This window comes from Nyctereutes procyonoides, unplaced genomic scaffold (genome assembly GCF_905146905.1).
Source record: "Nyctereutes procyonoides isolate TBG_1078 unplaced genomic scaffold, NYPRO_anot_genome, whole genome shotgun sequence".
NCBI classification, from domain to species: domain Eukaryota; kingdom Metazoa; phylum Chordata; class Mammalia; order Carnivora; family Canidae; genus Nyctereutes; species Nyctereutes procyonoides.
Window position 1 is genome coordinate 11,363,639 of NW_026575037.1, and position 17,647 is coordinate 11,381,285.

At 39.6% G+C, this 17,647-nt stretch overlaps 1 protein-coding gene across 1 annotated transcript in view; it reads right to left on the reverse strand.

Annotated features, from left to right (window-relative positions):
- The window catches only part of RGSL1 (regulator of G protein signaling like 1), a 66,162-nt gene that overhangs the window by 44,871 nt on the left and 3,644 nt on the right, over nt 1-17,647 (reverse strand). The window contains exons 3-7 of the mRNA XM_055319032.1: nt 13,996-14,070; nt 9,189-9,318; nt 7,370-7,474; nt 6,033-6,194; nt 4,026-4,996 (exon numbers count right to left, since the gene is read on the reverse strand). Of these exons, the coding sequence (XP_055175007.1) occupies nt 4,026-4,996; nt 6,033-6,194; nt 7,370-7,474; nt 9,189-9,318; nt 13,996-14,070 (1,443 nt within the window). The remainder of the gene's footprint in view (nt 1-4,025; nt 4,997-6,032; nt 6,195-7,369; nt 7,475-9,188; nt 9,319-13,995; nt 14,071-17,647) is intronic.

A 17,647-nucleotide genomic window follows, 5' to 3' on the forward strand; every position in this document is an offset into this window, starting at 1 on the left:
ACAGATTAATATGCTATAAACCTTGTTCTCAAGGAGCTCACTTTCTAGCATGATGAGCAGCACAGGAAAGCACATGCTACCATACAAAGGTGAACAAAGTTCTCTGGGAGCAGAAACGTGGGATCATTTATTTTTGTTTTGAGTCCGGGAAATCCAGAAAGAATTCATAAAGGCAAGGAAATTTAAACCAGAATTTGCATTTTGTAGGATAAGTAGGAGCTTACTATATGGAAGTTGAGTAAAGGGCATTCCAGGCAGTAGGAAGAATTTAAGCAAAAGCACAGAGATGGGAAAGGACATGTTTGGAAATGATGAGTACTCCAGCATGGGTGAGCTGCAGCATTCTGCAAAGAGCTCAGGCGTGAGGTAGTGGCAAGGGTTGAGGCAGTGAAGGTTGGTTGGGATTTCACGAGGGACTTGAATGCTTGCTAAGTAGTCTAGGCATTATTTTGCAGGGAATGAGTCAACAACAATACTTTTTAAATAATGTAAGACTGGTTTTACAAACCACCTCAGTCATGCTGCCAGAAGTTGAGTCTAAGAGTACAAGTTTTAGAAACTTCATCAGAACTGGGGAACTGGAGTGAAGTATATTCCTAAGGAAATTCAGCTCAGTGATTGAATACTAACAATATATACTGTAATACAATATGATTGACCAATATATAATCTCTAAATACATATATAAAATATGAATAATAAATAAACATGTGTGAAAGGGGTATCCTACTAATGTTCCTTCTAGTTTAAAAGACTTATGACTCTAATAGCTAGTGAATAAGTGATCTAATTGGTATCTTAACAATGCTTAATAGAACATTTTCCATTAGAATAGTCAGATTTGTAGCAAAATACTACTAATAATAAATATAATAAAACAATATCTTAACCTATACTTTTTAAAATTTGACCTATTAACCTATAATTACTTTTTAAAATTTGACCTATTTGTAATATATATGTATTTTTTCTATAATTATTTTTCATTAGAATGTATCAGAGTTTACTTCAGAATTCAGTTTGTCCATAATTTGCTAAACTCTTCTGTACCATCCTGAAAGCAGTGTAAAAGAGGCCAGGCAGTAAATATTTTCCAGTGTTCATGGAACCCCTTACTCTCACCATTTTCAGTATCTTCTCTCAATCCTCCCCTCTTTGGTTAGAACCCAAGGAAATTTTTAAGCTGATGTTCTGTCTTCCGGGTTCATACCCACTTCTCTCTACCTATTTCCTTTTATAGTATTGTTAATGTATCTGTAAACTTATTAAATCCAACAAATATGATCAAATATGATTTTGTCCCAATTCTCATTTTATATATGAGGACTAAAAGACCTAGGGAAATTCAAGAATTTAGACTTTGGGTTTGTTCAAGACCACATAGCCAAACAATGACACATCCAGAATTTTTAAAACTTGTCCTCCTACTCCTTGTAGACTGTGTTTCTACATTGTTGAGCCAGAAGTCAGGAAATGAACATATCAGCGGGCATGCTATTGGCACTTTACAAAGGTTGACTGGATAATTGGAAGTTGGTTGAAGAGATGGATAAAAATCCAAGTTCTCATAGAATCTATTTGTCTCCAACAAGCAAAAAGAGTCTTGGGCAAGGCCAAAGAGGGGCCATTGCTAACTGGGTTGATTGGTTCAACCAACATCTATTGAGTATGAATGTCTATCTGTACTATCAAGCACTGAATACCATACCCCAAGGTAGTGTTCCAGATTTGGGGGAGACAGTACTGAAAAAACATGAAAATCCCCACCCTCATAAGGAGAAAGAAAATAAGCAAAATAAGTTAAACATATATACATAATATTATGCATCTGAAAAATAATATGAGCATATGTATACATAACAGATGTATATGGTATGCACATATGCATATATGTACATTGTAAGGATTACACATGTATTATACACACACTCACACAGAGTGTATGTATGTATGTAAGGATGGATGTTAGATCTGGATAATGATGATAAGTGCTAAGGAGAAAAATAAAATGGGGATGGGATGAAATTTTATATAGAGTGGGTAAGGAAGGCCTCACTGAGATAACTTGAGCAAACACAGCTGAAGGAGTGGGGGCACAGCTGCATGAGCATCTGCACATTACACACAGTGGGAGCACTGCTACTGAGCTGGCAATATACCTGGCATGGCTGGAGTGATGCGTCCAGGAGAGATATGTAGGCCTTGTCAGTTTGGGCAAGGACCTTGGATTTTACTGAAGACAGAAAGCCATCTGTTTTCAACGTCCCCAATTACTTCCTTTTACTTATTTTCAGTTAAATTACACAACTTATGCTTTTGCAAGATCACCCTGCCAGTGTGGAAATGAGCCTTCTTGTCATCTGCAAGGACAAATCCATAGGCATCAGTTAGGAGGCCACTGTAGTAACCCAGATAACACTGGATGGGGCTTGGACAAGAGTGGTTGTAACAGGGAAGGGGAAGAATGCCAGATTCTGGATATATTTTTAAGGTTGAACCAACTGGATTCAACAGGATTCACAGGACTAGACATGGGTATGAGACAAAAGGGCAAGCCATGGATGATATCAAGATTTTTAACCTGAGAAACTGTGATAGCTAGTCTTACCTAATACAAATACCATCAATATCTTTGCTGAAGACCAAGGTCCAGGCAGGGGGCTTTTCTGTGTGTATCTGCTAATCCAGGAAGCACAGCCCCAGGATAAGCCTCTAATTCCAAATACTTACACAAAGAAAAGTGGGGCCTCTGGCCTTTCACTAAAGAACTATGCAAAGAAGAGCTTTGGCTGTGTACCCACCGGATTGATTTGGTCATACACTACTCAATGTGCAGCTATGGATAACTAAGATGTACTGGAAATTGTGCTAGACTTAGAACCAAGACCTCCTGGTTTCTCCACTAACCTGCTGTGTGCTTTTGGGCTAACCCACTTAACCCTCTAGGAGTCTCATTTACCTCAATTGTACAACAGAGGCAACAGAACTACTCTGCCTCTCAGAGGTTCTAAGAAGCCTAAAAGAGGTAATGGGTGGGAACATGCTTTATAAGGCAAACACATTTTATTTAATGCACTAAAGAAGTTGTTTATATACACCTGCTCTTCCAGATCTACTCTCTATCCTTCTTCACCCTGCTTGTGCCTTGGAAAATTAACCTGTATAGACCTCCTTGACCTCAGGTTGGACTGATCTAATTAAAAGACCTAGTAGGAGATGAGAAAGCAGGAGGAGAGTGAGCTTGGGATTAGCTATTCCCCTTGACCCTTTTTGGCCATATCACTGAGGAATGGCTATACACTTCTTCTGACAATTAGAGTTCCTGCCAAGTGTCCCATACCATATAGCTCTTTCTCTCCTGGTTCTGAAAACTGCTTCCTCTTCTCAATTCTTCAGACCTTGGAGGGAAAAAAGTGACCCAGCCTTACTGGCCTGAGGTATTATCTTATCTCCTGTGGTTTTCCCTACCCTCCTGCCCTTTCCTTTGTAAGCAGTTCCTTGTGTTGGCTTTAATCTATTACTCAATTCGATTCTTCCATTTGTTTTCTGCCAAGATCTTGACCATACAATAGTCAGGCTATGGCCCTTATCTCCTGTGAGTCTTCAGGATAGTTGAATGCTTTTATCTAATGTTTTGGGATAAGAACAAACTCCTACCAACTGGCCCATTTCCTTGATGGCTAGTCTAGGAAAGGGAGACCCTGCATTTCAATATATAATGTTTAGAACAGAATTCTTAGAACTTTCTTCAGTAGAACTCTGAGGTTTCATAGATTTGGGAGATTCCACACAAGGGGAAATTAAGGAAGAAATAAAAAGTGGATGTTGACCACTATGCCACTTCTATTCTATTTTGGATTTTTAGCTGTTTCTTGGGAATTCGCATAGTTTTTTCCTAAGAGATCAACCAACTCTTTGATATATTATATCATTAACTTAACCAGTCTAGATGACCAAATAGGGTTTTTGGTCAGTCTTGACCTAATCTTCCAGATACTAATCCATTTCTGTGGGGCTTAGCCTACCTTGCAGATCTCTCTCTGGGCTCTGGGTATCCAGGGGTTTACTTCCCCAGAAGGCAGCATCTCCTTCAGGCCTTCAATGGTTTGTGATTTGAGTGGTAGGCATGGACCAATCTGTTCATTCAGATAGAGCTCACAAATTCGGTTGCCCAGCATGTGCCGAAAGGTGGCATTCCCAGTCTTCCTGGTACTCATCAGGACACTGAGGAAATGGTGCAGCTCCTGCCAGAGGTCCAGGAGTTGGATCTCCACTTTCAAATCCTGCTTTTTCAGGTGGTCCCGGAAGGGACTCCCTGCATAGGCATCAGCACTCAAGGCCCAGTGGGTGTACCCTAAGGAAATGCTTTGCTTAATGGACTTCTTGATAGTCATCTGGGGGGAGTGATTGATGATGGGGGTGACAGTCCTCAGATGTGTAGAGAATGCTGTCTCAAAGAGGCCCTCCATGTGGAGGTGGCTTTTGGATTTCTTCTTCATGCTGGACTTCCTGGCACAGAGAATATCCTTTTCCAGGGAACTGATTATTCGCTCTTTTGAAGAAGTCACTTTTGGGGAAGGCATTTGTAGGTATTTGTATACGTCCTCCTTAGAACACATCTCCTGGGGTGGAATAATGTTGGCATCTGGCTTAGTATCCATTTCCAGAGTAGAGCCATGGTCTATCAATCGCCACATCCTCCTCTTGGTCTTCCTGCTCGAGTACTGTTTCTGGGGGTGATGGCACTTCTTGATGCTCATGTTTAGAGGGAGTCCTCCTACATGAGTACAGCAAACAGTGCACAGGCGAGTCTCATATTCCTGCATCAAACCTTGGCATGATTCCTCCTTGGCCATAATCGTCCTGGCATGGATGTAAAAGTTGGGGAGCCAATAGCTCTGAAGTTTGAACAGAGACACTTTCTGCATGTGGCTCAGGATCTCCCTCCTGGTGGTTGACTGGTTGGGATGCCAGATGGAGAGGTTCAGGAGGGACTCTGGAAAGAATAGAGAGACATGAAGGATGAAAATAATGTTGGGTGTGTTTTTTTGAATTTTTCCAAATGTCATTGTGTATAGCATTTTATTTGTTCTTCATGCAATCCTGGGGTGTGGACAGTATGAATATATAGTAAAAACATTTTTAGGGTTTTCTCAGGGAATAGTGACCCCTTTCTTTGATTACCTTCCTTCTTCCCCATAGAAATAAGCCAGTTTATGGGATTCCTTGAATTATTTCTTAGAAAATTAGATGTTATTGTAAAGAAGAGCAAAAGGCACAAAAATATATATTTAAGAAGAGACATGTATCTCAGAATGAGATTTCTTAGAGTCACATCTGCCTGCATGAAAGGATTTAGACCAGATAATTTGAAAAAGTCATTACTAGCCCTGATTTTAATGTCATAAATTCTCAATTATCACTATAAATAGAGGAGTGTGACCAATCCCAAACAGCAAATCTTCTGGAACACAATTATATTTGGGTTAGGAATGTCTCCTTAATAAATAAATAAATTTAGGTGAATCTGATGTTCTGAGGAGAGGCTGGCAAACCTGTAAAAGGCCAGATAGTGAATATATTAGTATTTGAGAACTGTACGCAGGTGCTGCTGCATAGCCTTCTTCCTTAACCCTTTAAAAATATAAAAACATTTTTAGCTCATAGGCTACGTGCATTATTTGGCTGATAGGCTGTAGTTTGTTCTAGGGAATCTCAATTTTGAAAAGACAAACAATACAGTCTCAGAAGATGTAGGAGCTGTTTAATTACCCTGTCCTAATTCCTCCTCCTCCTTCCAGCCAATCTTCACTGGAGAGTAATATCTCAGGAAGAAGCCCACACCAGCTTAAGGATAACTTGCCTCTTGCAAACCCTCCTTGTTAAGGGTTCCCAATGGCATCCCTGGATACATAGAAAATGGAGAAGGTAGCAGTCTACAAAATGAGAGACTGAGAGTTATTAGACACTGATTTGATTTCTTTGTTATATCCCTCCATGATTTCACTTCAGATATGCTTTATAATTCTTACTGATGTTCATGTTGCAGAGAGTTACTACTTTTGAGCCTTCCTGCAGATGGGTAGCCTTCAGTACAAGGAGAAGGGACAGATAGTGGTCTCTCATTTCCAGGTCCATCTCATCAATGCTCAAAATCCTCTCAGCAAGGATCCAGAAATCCACCAGCTCTTCACCTACAGATTAGAAAGGGTAAGCACAGAGCTGCAGTCCAATCCTGCCCCTTCAGTGGTTGCATCTGCGTGTAGCAGCTGACACCATACCCTGCCACCAGCCTGCTCTATTTCCTCCAACATCATCATTAGTCACTTCTTTGGGTTAAGTCATCATCTCTAGTAATGTTATAATGTAGAGTCAGATGGAAGCATGGGGAAAAGGGAAAAGGGACTTAATGGGTAAGGATCTTTTGTGACTTTTGTTGCTGTTGTGAGAAAAACTGTCACCTTAGGGAAAACTGCAAGACTCTGAGAATGGATCATGAGACATTTGAGTTTTATCCAAAAAGAACATTTGCTCTATCATGGACCAAGAGCTGCTAGAAGAATAATTGAGCCTAAAGGTGCCAAGGACTACATTCTCTGTTTCAAAATTTTGCCAAGCTGAAGTCTGAATGACATAAAAGATAGTCTGTCTAGTTCTTGCCTACCTGCTTCCTGGAAATCCAGGATTTCACCCTTAAAATAGGGCTTGCCCTTAAATAAAACTTAATGCTGCTAAACTGGAGTGTCAGCCAGTGCTGGCTGCTGACCTTCCAGCACTCAAAAACCACTGGATCTACCAGAACAGAAAACAGTGGATCCCAACATTTGTGCTATCAGGATTTGTTTATTTACTTGTTCCTTGTCTGTCTCCCCACATTGTGGCAGCTTTATTTTTTTTTAATATTTTATTTATTTATTCATGAGAGACACAGAGACAGGCAGAGACATAGGCAGAGGGAGAAACAGACTCCCTGCGGGAGCTTGATGCAGGACTTGATCCTAGGATTCTGGGATCAGGTTCTGAGCCAAAGGTAGATGCTCAACCACTGAGCCAACCAGGTGTGCCTGTAATAGCTTTATTAAGTGGGGATTTATGGCTCTTGTTCATAGTGGCTGCCATACAGTAGTGTTCAACAAACACTGTTAAATTAATGGATGGATAGATGGATGGATGGATAAAAAAAGAAAGGGACTCTGATTACTTTTGCCCTAACCTATACTGTGGGCCTATTTTCAAAGACCTTAACCCAAACAAGAATATAAAACATTTTATTTCCCATGCACATTCATTACAATCAATAAGTGCTCTGGGGCATCCTGGAAGCTGCTAACAACTTTCAAAGTTTCCAGAAACAACTCCAAGAACCTACCTGTACTGCTGTTGAGGTAGGTACAGAAGCGCCACATCCCCCTGACTCCACCAATGCACTTCTGGAGTAGCCACTGGTCTGCTTTTCTCCATCTCATCATCTTGGCTGCCATGAAAAGTCCATGATGAGAGAGAAGAGAGAGAGAGAGAGAATGAGCTCTTCCCCCAGTACCTCTCTCAGCCTTGCAGACAGCTAGACCTCCATTCAGTCAGAGTGAGGAAAAATGGTGGCCAGTTCAATGAGTTGGGTTATCTACTTTTAAAGGTAGGAAACAGACCCAGTAGTGACATGCATAAAATGAGGGACCCACAAACATAGTACAATCCACAAATTAAAAACACCATCCAAAGCAAATGGTGGGTATTTGTCATTTCTAACGGCTGAGTAATAACTGGATGGTATTATGCTGAGTGAAATAAGTCAATTGGAGATGGACAATCATTATATGGTCTCATTCATTTGGGGAATACAAAAAATAGTGAAAGGGAATAAAGGGGAAAGGAGAAAAAATGAGTGGGAAATATCATAAAGGGAGACAGAACATGAAAGACTGCTAACTCTGGGAAATGAACTAGGGGTGGTGGAAGGGGAGGTGGGCAGGGAGTGGGGGTGGCTGGGTGGTGGGCACTGAGGTGGGCACTTGACTGGATGAGCACTGGGTGTCATTCTATATGTTGACAAATTGAACACCAATAAAAAATAAATTTATTAAAAAAAGAAAAAAATAAAGATGAATGAATAAAAAAGATGTGGTCTATGTATACAATGGAATATTACTCAACCATTAGAAACGACAAATATCCACCATTTGCTTCGATGTAGATGGAACTGGAAGGTATTATGCTGAGTAAAATAAGTCAATCAGAGAAGGACAAACATATGGTCTCATTCATTTGGAGAATATAAAAAATAGTGAAAGGGAATAAAGGGGAAAGGAGAAAAAATGAGTGGGAAATATCAGAGAGGGAGACAGAACATGAGAACATTGTAAGAAGTACAAAATGAAAAAATAAGAGAGGGTAAAGGGGGTTGGGACATTAGGGTCATCAGGGTAACCTCCACCTTGGAGGTGAGATTTGCACAGAGATCTGAAGAGGTGAGAGAGGGAGCCAATGTGTATATATACAGAAAGAGCATTCCAGACAGTGAATAGTCAATGCAAAGCCCTGAAGTGAGAATGTGTACAGCATATTTGAGGAACTGCAAGCAGACCAAATATAACTGAAATGGAGTAAGTAAGCAGGGTGGGGGTCGGGGGAGTAGGAGCAGATGAAGTCCTGAAAGTAATGGAATCACACATATAGGACCCTGAAGGCCATTGCAGGGGCACTAGATTTCATACTGAGACAGAAGCCATTGGTAGGGGTAGGGAGTAGCAAGCAGAGGAGTGACATGATCTGAATTAAGTTTTAAAAGGCTCTCTGGCTGCTGTGAGCAGAAAAAGAGCAGAAGGAGGGAGACTAATTAAGAGATGATTTCAGTAGGCAGGTGAGAAATGATGGTGACTTAGACCAAGTGGTAGCAATGAAGGTAGTGAGCTATGTTTGATTCCAGATATATTTTAGGCAATTTCACCATGTTCTGTGTCCACCAGTAATTCTCTCATTTTTGGCTGCAGTGAGACAAATAACACATACAACCTATCTAATTCTTGCTTATTCCTTTAGGTACCAATTTTTCAGTCTAAGATTTCACCTACTGCTGCATTACAAGCTGAGCCACCCTCACATCTAAGGGTACATGGGTAGTCAGTATCTTATAGAATACGCACAGGATCATTATGCAACCTGGTTTCCCATATTTCTCCACTCATGCTTACCTCCTTCTGGGGACTTAATGAAACTGATGAGCTCCTGACAGAGAATGTAATGGAGACACAAGTTGGTTTTACAGAAGAAGGGTAACCGGTATTTTTCCAACCAGGTCAATAATCCTTTGTACTTTGGAATCTAGAGTCCAAACAAAATGAGAACAGAAAAGAGAAATGGAACTGAACTACTAAGTAATGAAGCTTAGCAAGGGGCAATAAATAACTTCATACCTGCAGTATCTGGCCCACAGGATACGCATTTGATTAAAAGTAGTATCAAAGGAGAGCAAAGACTTGAGCTGAGGCTCGTAAACGAGTGAATGAATTGGTAGGAACAAAAGCCCTGGTCTTTTATCAAAAAATTTCCTTATCCCTGAGGGAAGTTGTTAAAGATCTAAGTCTTGCCAGGTAGAAGAGAAGCAGAAGAGATTTCGATCTATGATGTCAAGTCATAACTCTATTCAACTTGCTTCTTTGCAAGCACACTTACAATTTCTCACAAGTTTCTAACCCATATCAAATACACAACATGTACAAAAACAAAGACTTATACTTAATACTATTTAGAGTACAGGTTGGATCCTTGAGGGATTGAGCCACCAGAGAAGGGAGAAGGATATAACTTTTCTTTTTACCTGTATCTCTCACTCCTCTTCCTCCATTTTTTTCATCCTCCCATCCACTTCCTATCTGGCAACCAGCAGTTTGTTCTCTGTATTTATGGATCTGATCTGTTTCTGCTTTTATTTGTTCATTTGTTTTGTTTTTTAGATTCCACATATAAGTGAAATCATACAGTATTTGCTTTTAAAGATTTATTTCACTTAGCATAATATCCTCTAGTCCCATCCATGTTGTCACAAATTGCAAGATCTCATTCTTTTTTATGGCTGAGTAATGTTCCATTGTATATTTATAGTACATCTTTATCCATTCATCTATTGATGGACACTTAGGGTGCTTCCATATTTTGTGGTATTGTAAATAATGCATAAACATAGGTGTGCGTATCTTTTCAAATTAGTATTTTCATTTTCTTTGGGTAAATACCCAGTAGTGGAATCACTGGATTTTATGGCAGTTCTAGTTTTGATTTTTTGAGGAATCTCCATACTGTTTTCCACAGTGGTTGTACCAATTTACATCCTCACCAACATTTGTTATTTCTTGTCATTCTGACAGGTAGGAGGTGGTATCTTATTGTAGTTTTGATTTACATTTTCTTGATGATTCATGTTACTTAACATCTTTTCATATGTATATTGGCCATCTGTACATCTTTTTAAAAAGATTTATTTATTTTAATGAGAGGGGGAGGGGCTCTAGTAGGGGGAGGAGCAGAGGGAGAGTGAGAGGCAGACAATCTCAAGCCGACTCCATGCTGAGAACAGAGCCCTACATAGGGCTCAATCTCATGATCCTGAGACCCTCACCTCAGCTGAAATCATGTGTCCAACCCTTAACTGAGCCACCCAGGCACCCTCATCTGTACATCTTTGTTGGAAATAATGTCTATTTGGGTCTTCTATTTTTTTAATTGTTATTTATTTATTTATTTATTTATTTATTTATTTTATTTATGATAGTCAGAGAGAGAGAGAGAGGGAGAGAGAGAGGCAGAGACACAGGCAGAAGGAGAAGCAGGCTCCATGCAGGGAGCCCGACGTGGGATTCGATCCCGGGTCTCCAGGATCGCGCCCTGGGTCAAAGGCAGGCGCCAAACCGCTGCGCCACCCAGGGATCCATCCCCTATTTGGGTCTTCTGCTCATTTTTAATTGGACTGGTTTTGGTGTTGAGTTGTATAGTTCTTTATATCTTTTGGATATTAACCCTTTATTATATATACATCACTTGCAAATATCTTCTTCTTTCACTAGCTTTTGCTATGCAAAAGGTATTTATTTTGGCATAGTCTCAATGGTTTATTTTTGCTTTTGTTTCCTTTGCCTGAGGAGACATACCCACAAATATGTTGTTAAGGCTGATATCAAAGAGATTACTGCCTATGCTTTCTTTTAGGATTTTTATGGTTTCAGGTCTCACATTTAGGTCTTTGATCCATTTTGAGTTGATTTTTGTGTATAGTATTAGAAAGTACTTTCATTCATTTGCATGTAGCTCTCCAGTTTTTTCAACATTATTTATTGAAGAGATTATCTTTTCCCTATTGTATTTTCTTCTCCCTTTTGTTATAGATTAATTGACCATACAAGTGTGGGTTTATTTCTGGGCTTTATATACTATGGATAGACCTATAGATAGATTTAGCCATAGATCTACCCACATTGATATATGTGCCCATGTTTGTGTCAGTGCCATACTGTTTTGATTGCTATCGCTTTGTAGTATATTTTATTTTATTTTTAAATTTTAAATTTATTTATTTATTTATTTATTTATTTATTTATTTATTTATTTGACAGAGAGAGAAGAGCACAAGTAGGCAGAGTGGTAGGCAGAGGGAGAGGGAGAAGAAGGCTCCTCACTGAGCAGAGAGCCCAAGGTAGGGCTCCATTCCAGGACCCTGGGATCATGATCTGAGCCAAAGGCAGACATTTAACTGATGGAGCCACTCAGGTGCCCCAAATTTGTAGTATATCCTAAAATCTAGGATTCTGATACCTTCAGCTTTGTTCTTCTTTGCAAGATTGCTTTGGCTTTCTGGAGTCTTTTGTGGTTCTATATAAATTTTAGGATTATTTGTTCTAGTTCTGTAAAAATACTATTGGTGTTTTGATAGGAATTGCATTGCATCTGTAGATTGCTTTGGGTATTATGGACCTTTAAACAATATTAATTCTTCCAATCCATGAGGGTATGTCTTTCCATTTGTTTGTGCCATCTACAATTTCTTTCATCAGTGTTTTATAGTTTTCAGAGTATAGATCTTTCACCTTCTCGATTAAGTTTATTCCTAGGTATCTTATCCTTTTTGATACAATTGTAAATGCAATTGCTTTCTTAATTTCTCTTTCTATTTCATTATTAGTGTATAGAAACACAACAGATTTCTGTTTATTAATTTTGTATCCTGAAACTTTACAGAATCCATTTATTTCTTCTAACATTTTTTTTGATGGATTGGTTAAGGCTTTATATATATCATGTCATCTTCAAATAGTGACAATTTTACTTCTTCCTTACCAATTTGGATGCTTTTTATTTTTTTATCTGATTGCTGTGGTTAGGACTTACAGTACTAAGTTAAATAAAAGTGGTTAAGAGTGGACATTCTTGTCTTATTCTTGATCTTAGGGGAAAAACTTTCAATTTTTCACCATCAAGTATGATGTTAGCCATGGGTTTGTCACATATAGCCTTTATTATGTTGAGGTGTGTTCCTTTTAAACCAACTTTGTTGAGAGTTTTTAACATGAATGGATGTTGAATTTTGTCAAATGCCTTTTCTGCATCTATTAAGATCATCATATGATTTTTATCTGTCATTTTGTTAATATGATGTTATCATGTTGATTATTTGCAAACACTGAACCATCCTTGCATCCACAAAATAAATCTCACTTTATTACAGTAGATGATCCTTTTAATGTATTGCTGATTCCCGTTTGCTAATATTTTGTTAGAGATTTTTGCCATCTATGTTCATCAGAGATATTCGCCTGTAGTTCTCCCTTTTGGTAGGCTTTGTCTAGTTTTGGTATCAGAGTAATGCTGACTTTGTAGGAGGTATTTGGAAACTTTCCTTCCTTTTCTATTCTTTAGGATACTTTGAGGAGAATAGGTATTAACTCTTCTTTAAACATTTGATAGCATTCACCTGTGAGTCCATCTGGTTCTGAACTTTTGTTAGAAATTTTATGATCACCAATTCAATTTCATTACTAATGATTGTTCTGTTCAGATTTTCTATTTCTTTTTGATTTGGCTTTAGAAATTATATGTTTCTATGAATTTATCCATTTCTTCTGGGCTGTCCAATTTTTTGGCATATAATTTTTCATAGTAGTCTCTTATAATTCTTTGTATTTCTGTGGTGGTGGTGGTGGTGGTGATTTCTTCTCTCTCAATAAAATAAAGATTTTAAGTTTCAGGACTTTCCTAGAGAAATCAAATATAAGAAGCAGAGGGGAGTATCTTTCTCAGCTCTCCAGGTCTCAGAGAAAAACAAAATCTTGTTGTAAGTATGGGTTAGAGTGGTCTTTGTGATCCCACATGCCACTTATAGAGCATGCAGAAGTCGTTGTAAGTCTAAGGTCTACATAGTGGAAAAAGGGAACCCAAAGGAGGAAAGGAAAGGAGAAAGACAATAGACAAGGAAAACATATAAAGAGATAAAAAGATTAGGAAAAGACATGTTTCTGAAGTAGAACTGTAGGGTAGTCATTAGGAATTGCAGATTGGCACCTTACCTTAAGCTATAACTTATAGTGCAAATAATCACTAGGTGGCTCAGGGGCTGCCACTTCTATCCTGCACCCATGGAAAGCATTGCCAATCAACTCTCAGACTCCTTCTTGCTGAGATGTGGCCCCAGAGTTCTCCAAATGGTGTCCCAAGCATTTCCCACCCAATGACCACAGTGGACATGAAAGGTGAATATCACTTGCTGACCATAGACTAGATATAGAGGAGAGAACTCACCAGCAATTGTCTGCCCATGTGGTAAAACACAAAAAGGAGAAATGTCTACTTGGCTTGATGCTGTTTGCAAGGTCCTACTCACCTGCTTTATAGTTTCTTTCAGAGTCACCTTCTGGGCCTCCTCTTCCTTTTATCTCTCCATCTCTCAATCCACACTTCAAATTTAGCTTCCTCTCTCCCCATCCCAAACCCTCTGCCATTCAAGAATCTTACCAAGTCATAAGGTATTTCTGGCCACAAGCTCCACTGTGAATTTTCAACAGTGTAAAATGGTGTCTGACCAAAGACCTGCAAAAAAAAGCTAAGAAATAGCCAAAGAGGTAGAGTTTCTCTTCACAAATATGTCACAGTCCAACTGTAGCCACAGGGGAAGAAGGTTCCATTGATTTCCTATTTCAAGAGATATTAATTCTTAAATTCATTCCACTAAATCAACTTGCCTTACAGAAAAACACCCAGAATAGACTAAACTGTAAGATTCATCAATCTTTTCAGTCTGCCCTGCCCCAACCTGGGAGTTATTTTGTCTACATACAAAGGCCAAAGTCTATGATATTAAAAGGCATTTACTTTTGCATTACATTATTTATTTCTTTTTTAAAAGATTTATTTATTTATTTGAAGAGAGAGAAAAAATATGAGCAGGAAGGAGCAGAAGGAGAGGGAGAGACGGAATCCTCAAGCAGACTCCCCACTGAGTGCAGACCTGGCCAGGCTGGATCCCAAGATCCTGAGGTCATGACCTGAGCCAAGAATCAGACACTCAACCCCCTGAACCACCCAGGCACCCCATATTATTTATTTCTACATGGATTTAGAAAGAGCAAAGACTTGAAGCCTTTTTAGAAGGACAAACAGCTTTGGATTTGCCTAAACTCTTGAACTGGGAAAAGTAGAGGGGCCTAAGGATATGAGGATTAGGGGTAAAAATTACTTAGTGGGGGCATAAAGAGTGTTCAAAATTAATAGATAATTCTATGTAACTGTCTTGGAGAAGGGACTGCAACCTAGGCAACCAGCTTTGAAACTGATGGGCAAGGGCTTCTATGTTTACAGGTATCTAAGCTTATCAGTCTCACCAAAGGCACCAACATGTCTCAAAATATCCCTACATCATTTGGGGATAAACTAGAGGGGCTGAAGCCCCAACTCCTCCCTGAACTCTTAGCACAGTATGTCAGCCTGACCATCTCCCCAAGACTATCAGCCCCAAATTTTGTTAGTTTTAGGCCCTCTCCTTCTCTCTCCTTTGTCTTTGGCTATGAGATAGAAGAGGAAAGCAATGTCACTGGTTGTAACTTACAAATATCAGCCTGTGAAGAAGGCTCAGTTCTTTTTTTTAATAAATTAATTTTTATTGGTGTTCAATTTACCAACATACAGAATAACACCCAGTGCTCATCCCGTCAAGTGTCCCCCTCAGTGCCCGTCACCCATTCACCCCCACCCCCCGGCCTCCTCCCCCTCCACCACCCCTAGTTCATTTCCCAGAGTTAGGAGTCTTTATGTTCTGTCTCCCTTTCTGATATTTCCCACACATTTCTTCTCCCTTCCCTTATATTCCCTTTCACTATTATTCATATTCCCCAAATGAATGAGAACATACACTGTTTGTCCTTCTCCGATTGACTTAATTCACTCAGCATAATATCCTCCAGTTCCATCCACGTCGAAGCAAATGGTGGGTATTTGTCGTTTCTAATGGCTGAGTAATATTCCATTGTATACATAAACCACATCTTTATCCATTCATCTTTCTATGGACACCAAGGCTCCTTCCACAGTTTGGCTACTGTGGACATTGCTGCTAGAAACATCGGGGTGCAGGTGTCCTGGCGTTTCATTGCATCTGAATCTTTGGGGTAAATCCCTAACAGTGCGTTGGCCATGTCTATGTTTTCCTCTGTGAGATTTCTCTTCATGTCTTTTGCCCATTTCATGATTGGATTGTTTGCAGCCACTCTGGAAAACTGTGCGGAGGTTCCTCAAAGAATTAAAAATAGACCTGCCCTACAACCCAGCAATTGCACTGTTAGGGATTTACCCCAAAGGTTCAGATGCAATGAAACGCTGGGGCACCTGCACCCCGATGTTTCTAGCAGCCATGTCCACAATAGCCAAACTGTGGAAGGAGCCTCGGTGCCCATGGAAAGATGAATGGATAAAGAAGATGTGGTGTATGTATACAATGGAATATTACTCAGCCATTAGAAACGACAAATACCCACCATTTGCTTCAACGTGGATGGAACTGGAGGGTATTATGCTGAGTGAAGTAAGTCAATCGGAGGACAAACAGTGTATGTTCTCATTCATTTGGGGAATATGAATAATAGTGAAAGGGAATATAAGGGAAGGGAGAAGAAATGTGTGAGAAATATCAGAAAGGGAGACAGAACATAAAGACTTCTAACTCTGGGAAATGAACTAGGGGTGGTGGAGGGGGAGGAGGGTGGGGGTGAATGGGTGACGGGCACTGAGGGGGACACTTGACGGGATGAGCACTGGGTGTTATTCTGTATGTTGGTAAATTGAACACCAATAAAAATTAATTTAAAAAAAAAAAAATCCCTAACAGTGCAATTGCTGGGTCGTAGGGCAGGTCTATTTTTAACTCTTTGAGGAACCTCCACACAGTTTTCCAGAGTGGCTGCACCAGTTCACATTCCCACCAACAGTGTAAGAGTGTTCCCTTTTCTCCGCATCCTTTCCAACATTTGTGGTTTCCTGGAAGGCTCAGTTCTTAATAACCCCTATCTGCTCTGCACTTGGGGTATGACATAATATGTTTTGCCTGGCATGTGAAGTTGCCTTTATGAGATGTGTGGTAGGACTATGGAATCATGAGGTTATTTGGGAGTAGTACATGGAAGCAGTTCCACCACATGACATTTCCACCTCAGAGGGCATGGGGCTGATGTGGAAAACATGCGAGGTATAGAGCCTCAAAACCTGGTCAGGTTCCAGAACTTCTCAAGACTTGCCATGTATTCTTAGGTGAGCTATTTAACTTCTGAGATCCATCTTTAAGAAGGGAGTGGTGTCCATCTCATAGGGTGATTATAGAAATTAAATAGTTAAAATTTGTAAATTGACAGTGGTATTCAACATGAATTAATACTGTCTCTCTAAATAGACTATAGCTACCTAAATGGCCAAGACTTTCTTATATTCTTGTCTGGGATTTTACCTCCCACATCATTCTCACCATTTCTAGAACATTATTGTAGACTGCATAAGTTGTGTTGATGAATTAACCAACTAACATGCCTCAAGATTATTTCTGCAACCTTTTGTTAAGACAGTGGCACCACCTTTCACTCAAGCATCTGACTCCTCCCTTCTTGTTACTACCTCTCCCTGATGTTCAAACAGTGACAAGTTCCAATATTTTCCTTTGTAAAAAATCTCTTATTTTTTCCATTCTCTTCATTCTCTTGCCTTTAGACCCCTATCACTGAATAATCTCCTAACTAGTTTCCCTGCCTCCATCATAGTCCCTCTTATAACTGAACCTATGGTCAGACTTCTGCAGAAATAATTTTCACAAATTAAAGTCTGATCATGTGACTTCTTACTTGAAAACCTTCGATGACTCTCTAGCACCTTCAGGATAATATCCAAACTCCTAAGCATGGCCTGCCTGTTCACAGAGCTTGTTTATGCAGCTTTGTCTCTTGCTATGTCTGCCTCTCACAACTTTTTCTTCAGCTTGCCTTGAAGTTGCTTAGAGTTTCTCCCCAAGTACCATAGGATTGTTTTCCTTGGTGCCTTTAGTTACTCCATTCTGTTTGTAAGGTTTCTGCTTTGTAGTACTCAATCCACCACCCCCACTCAATCCACTCTCCCCCCAACACCTGCCATC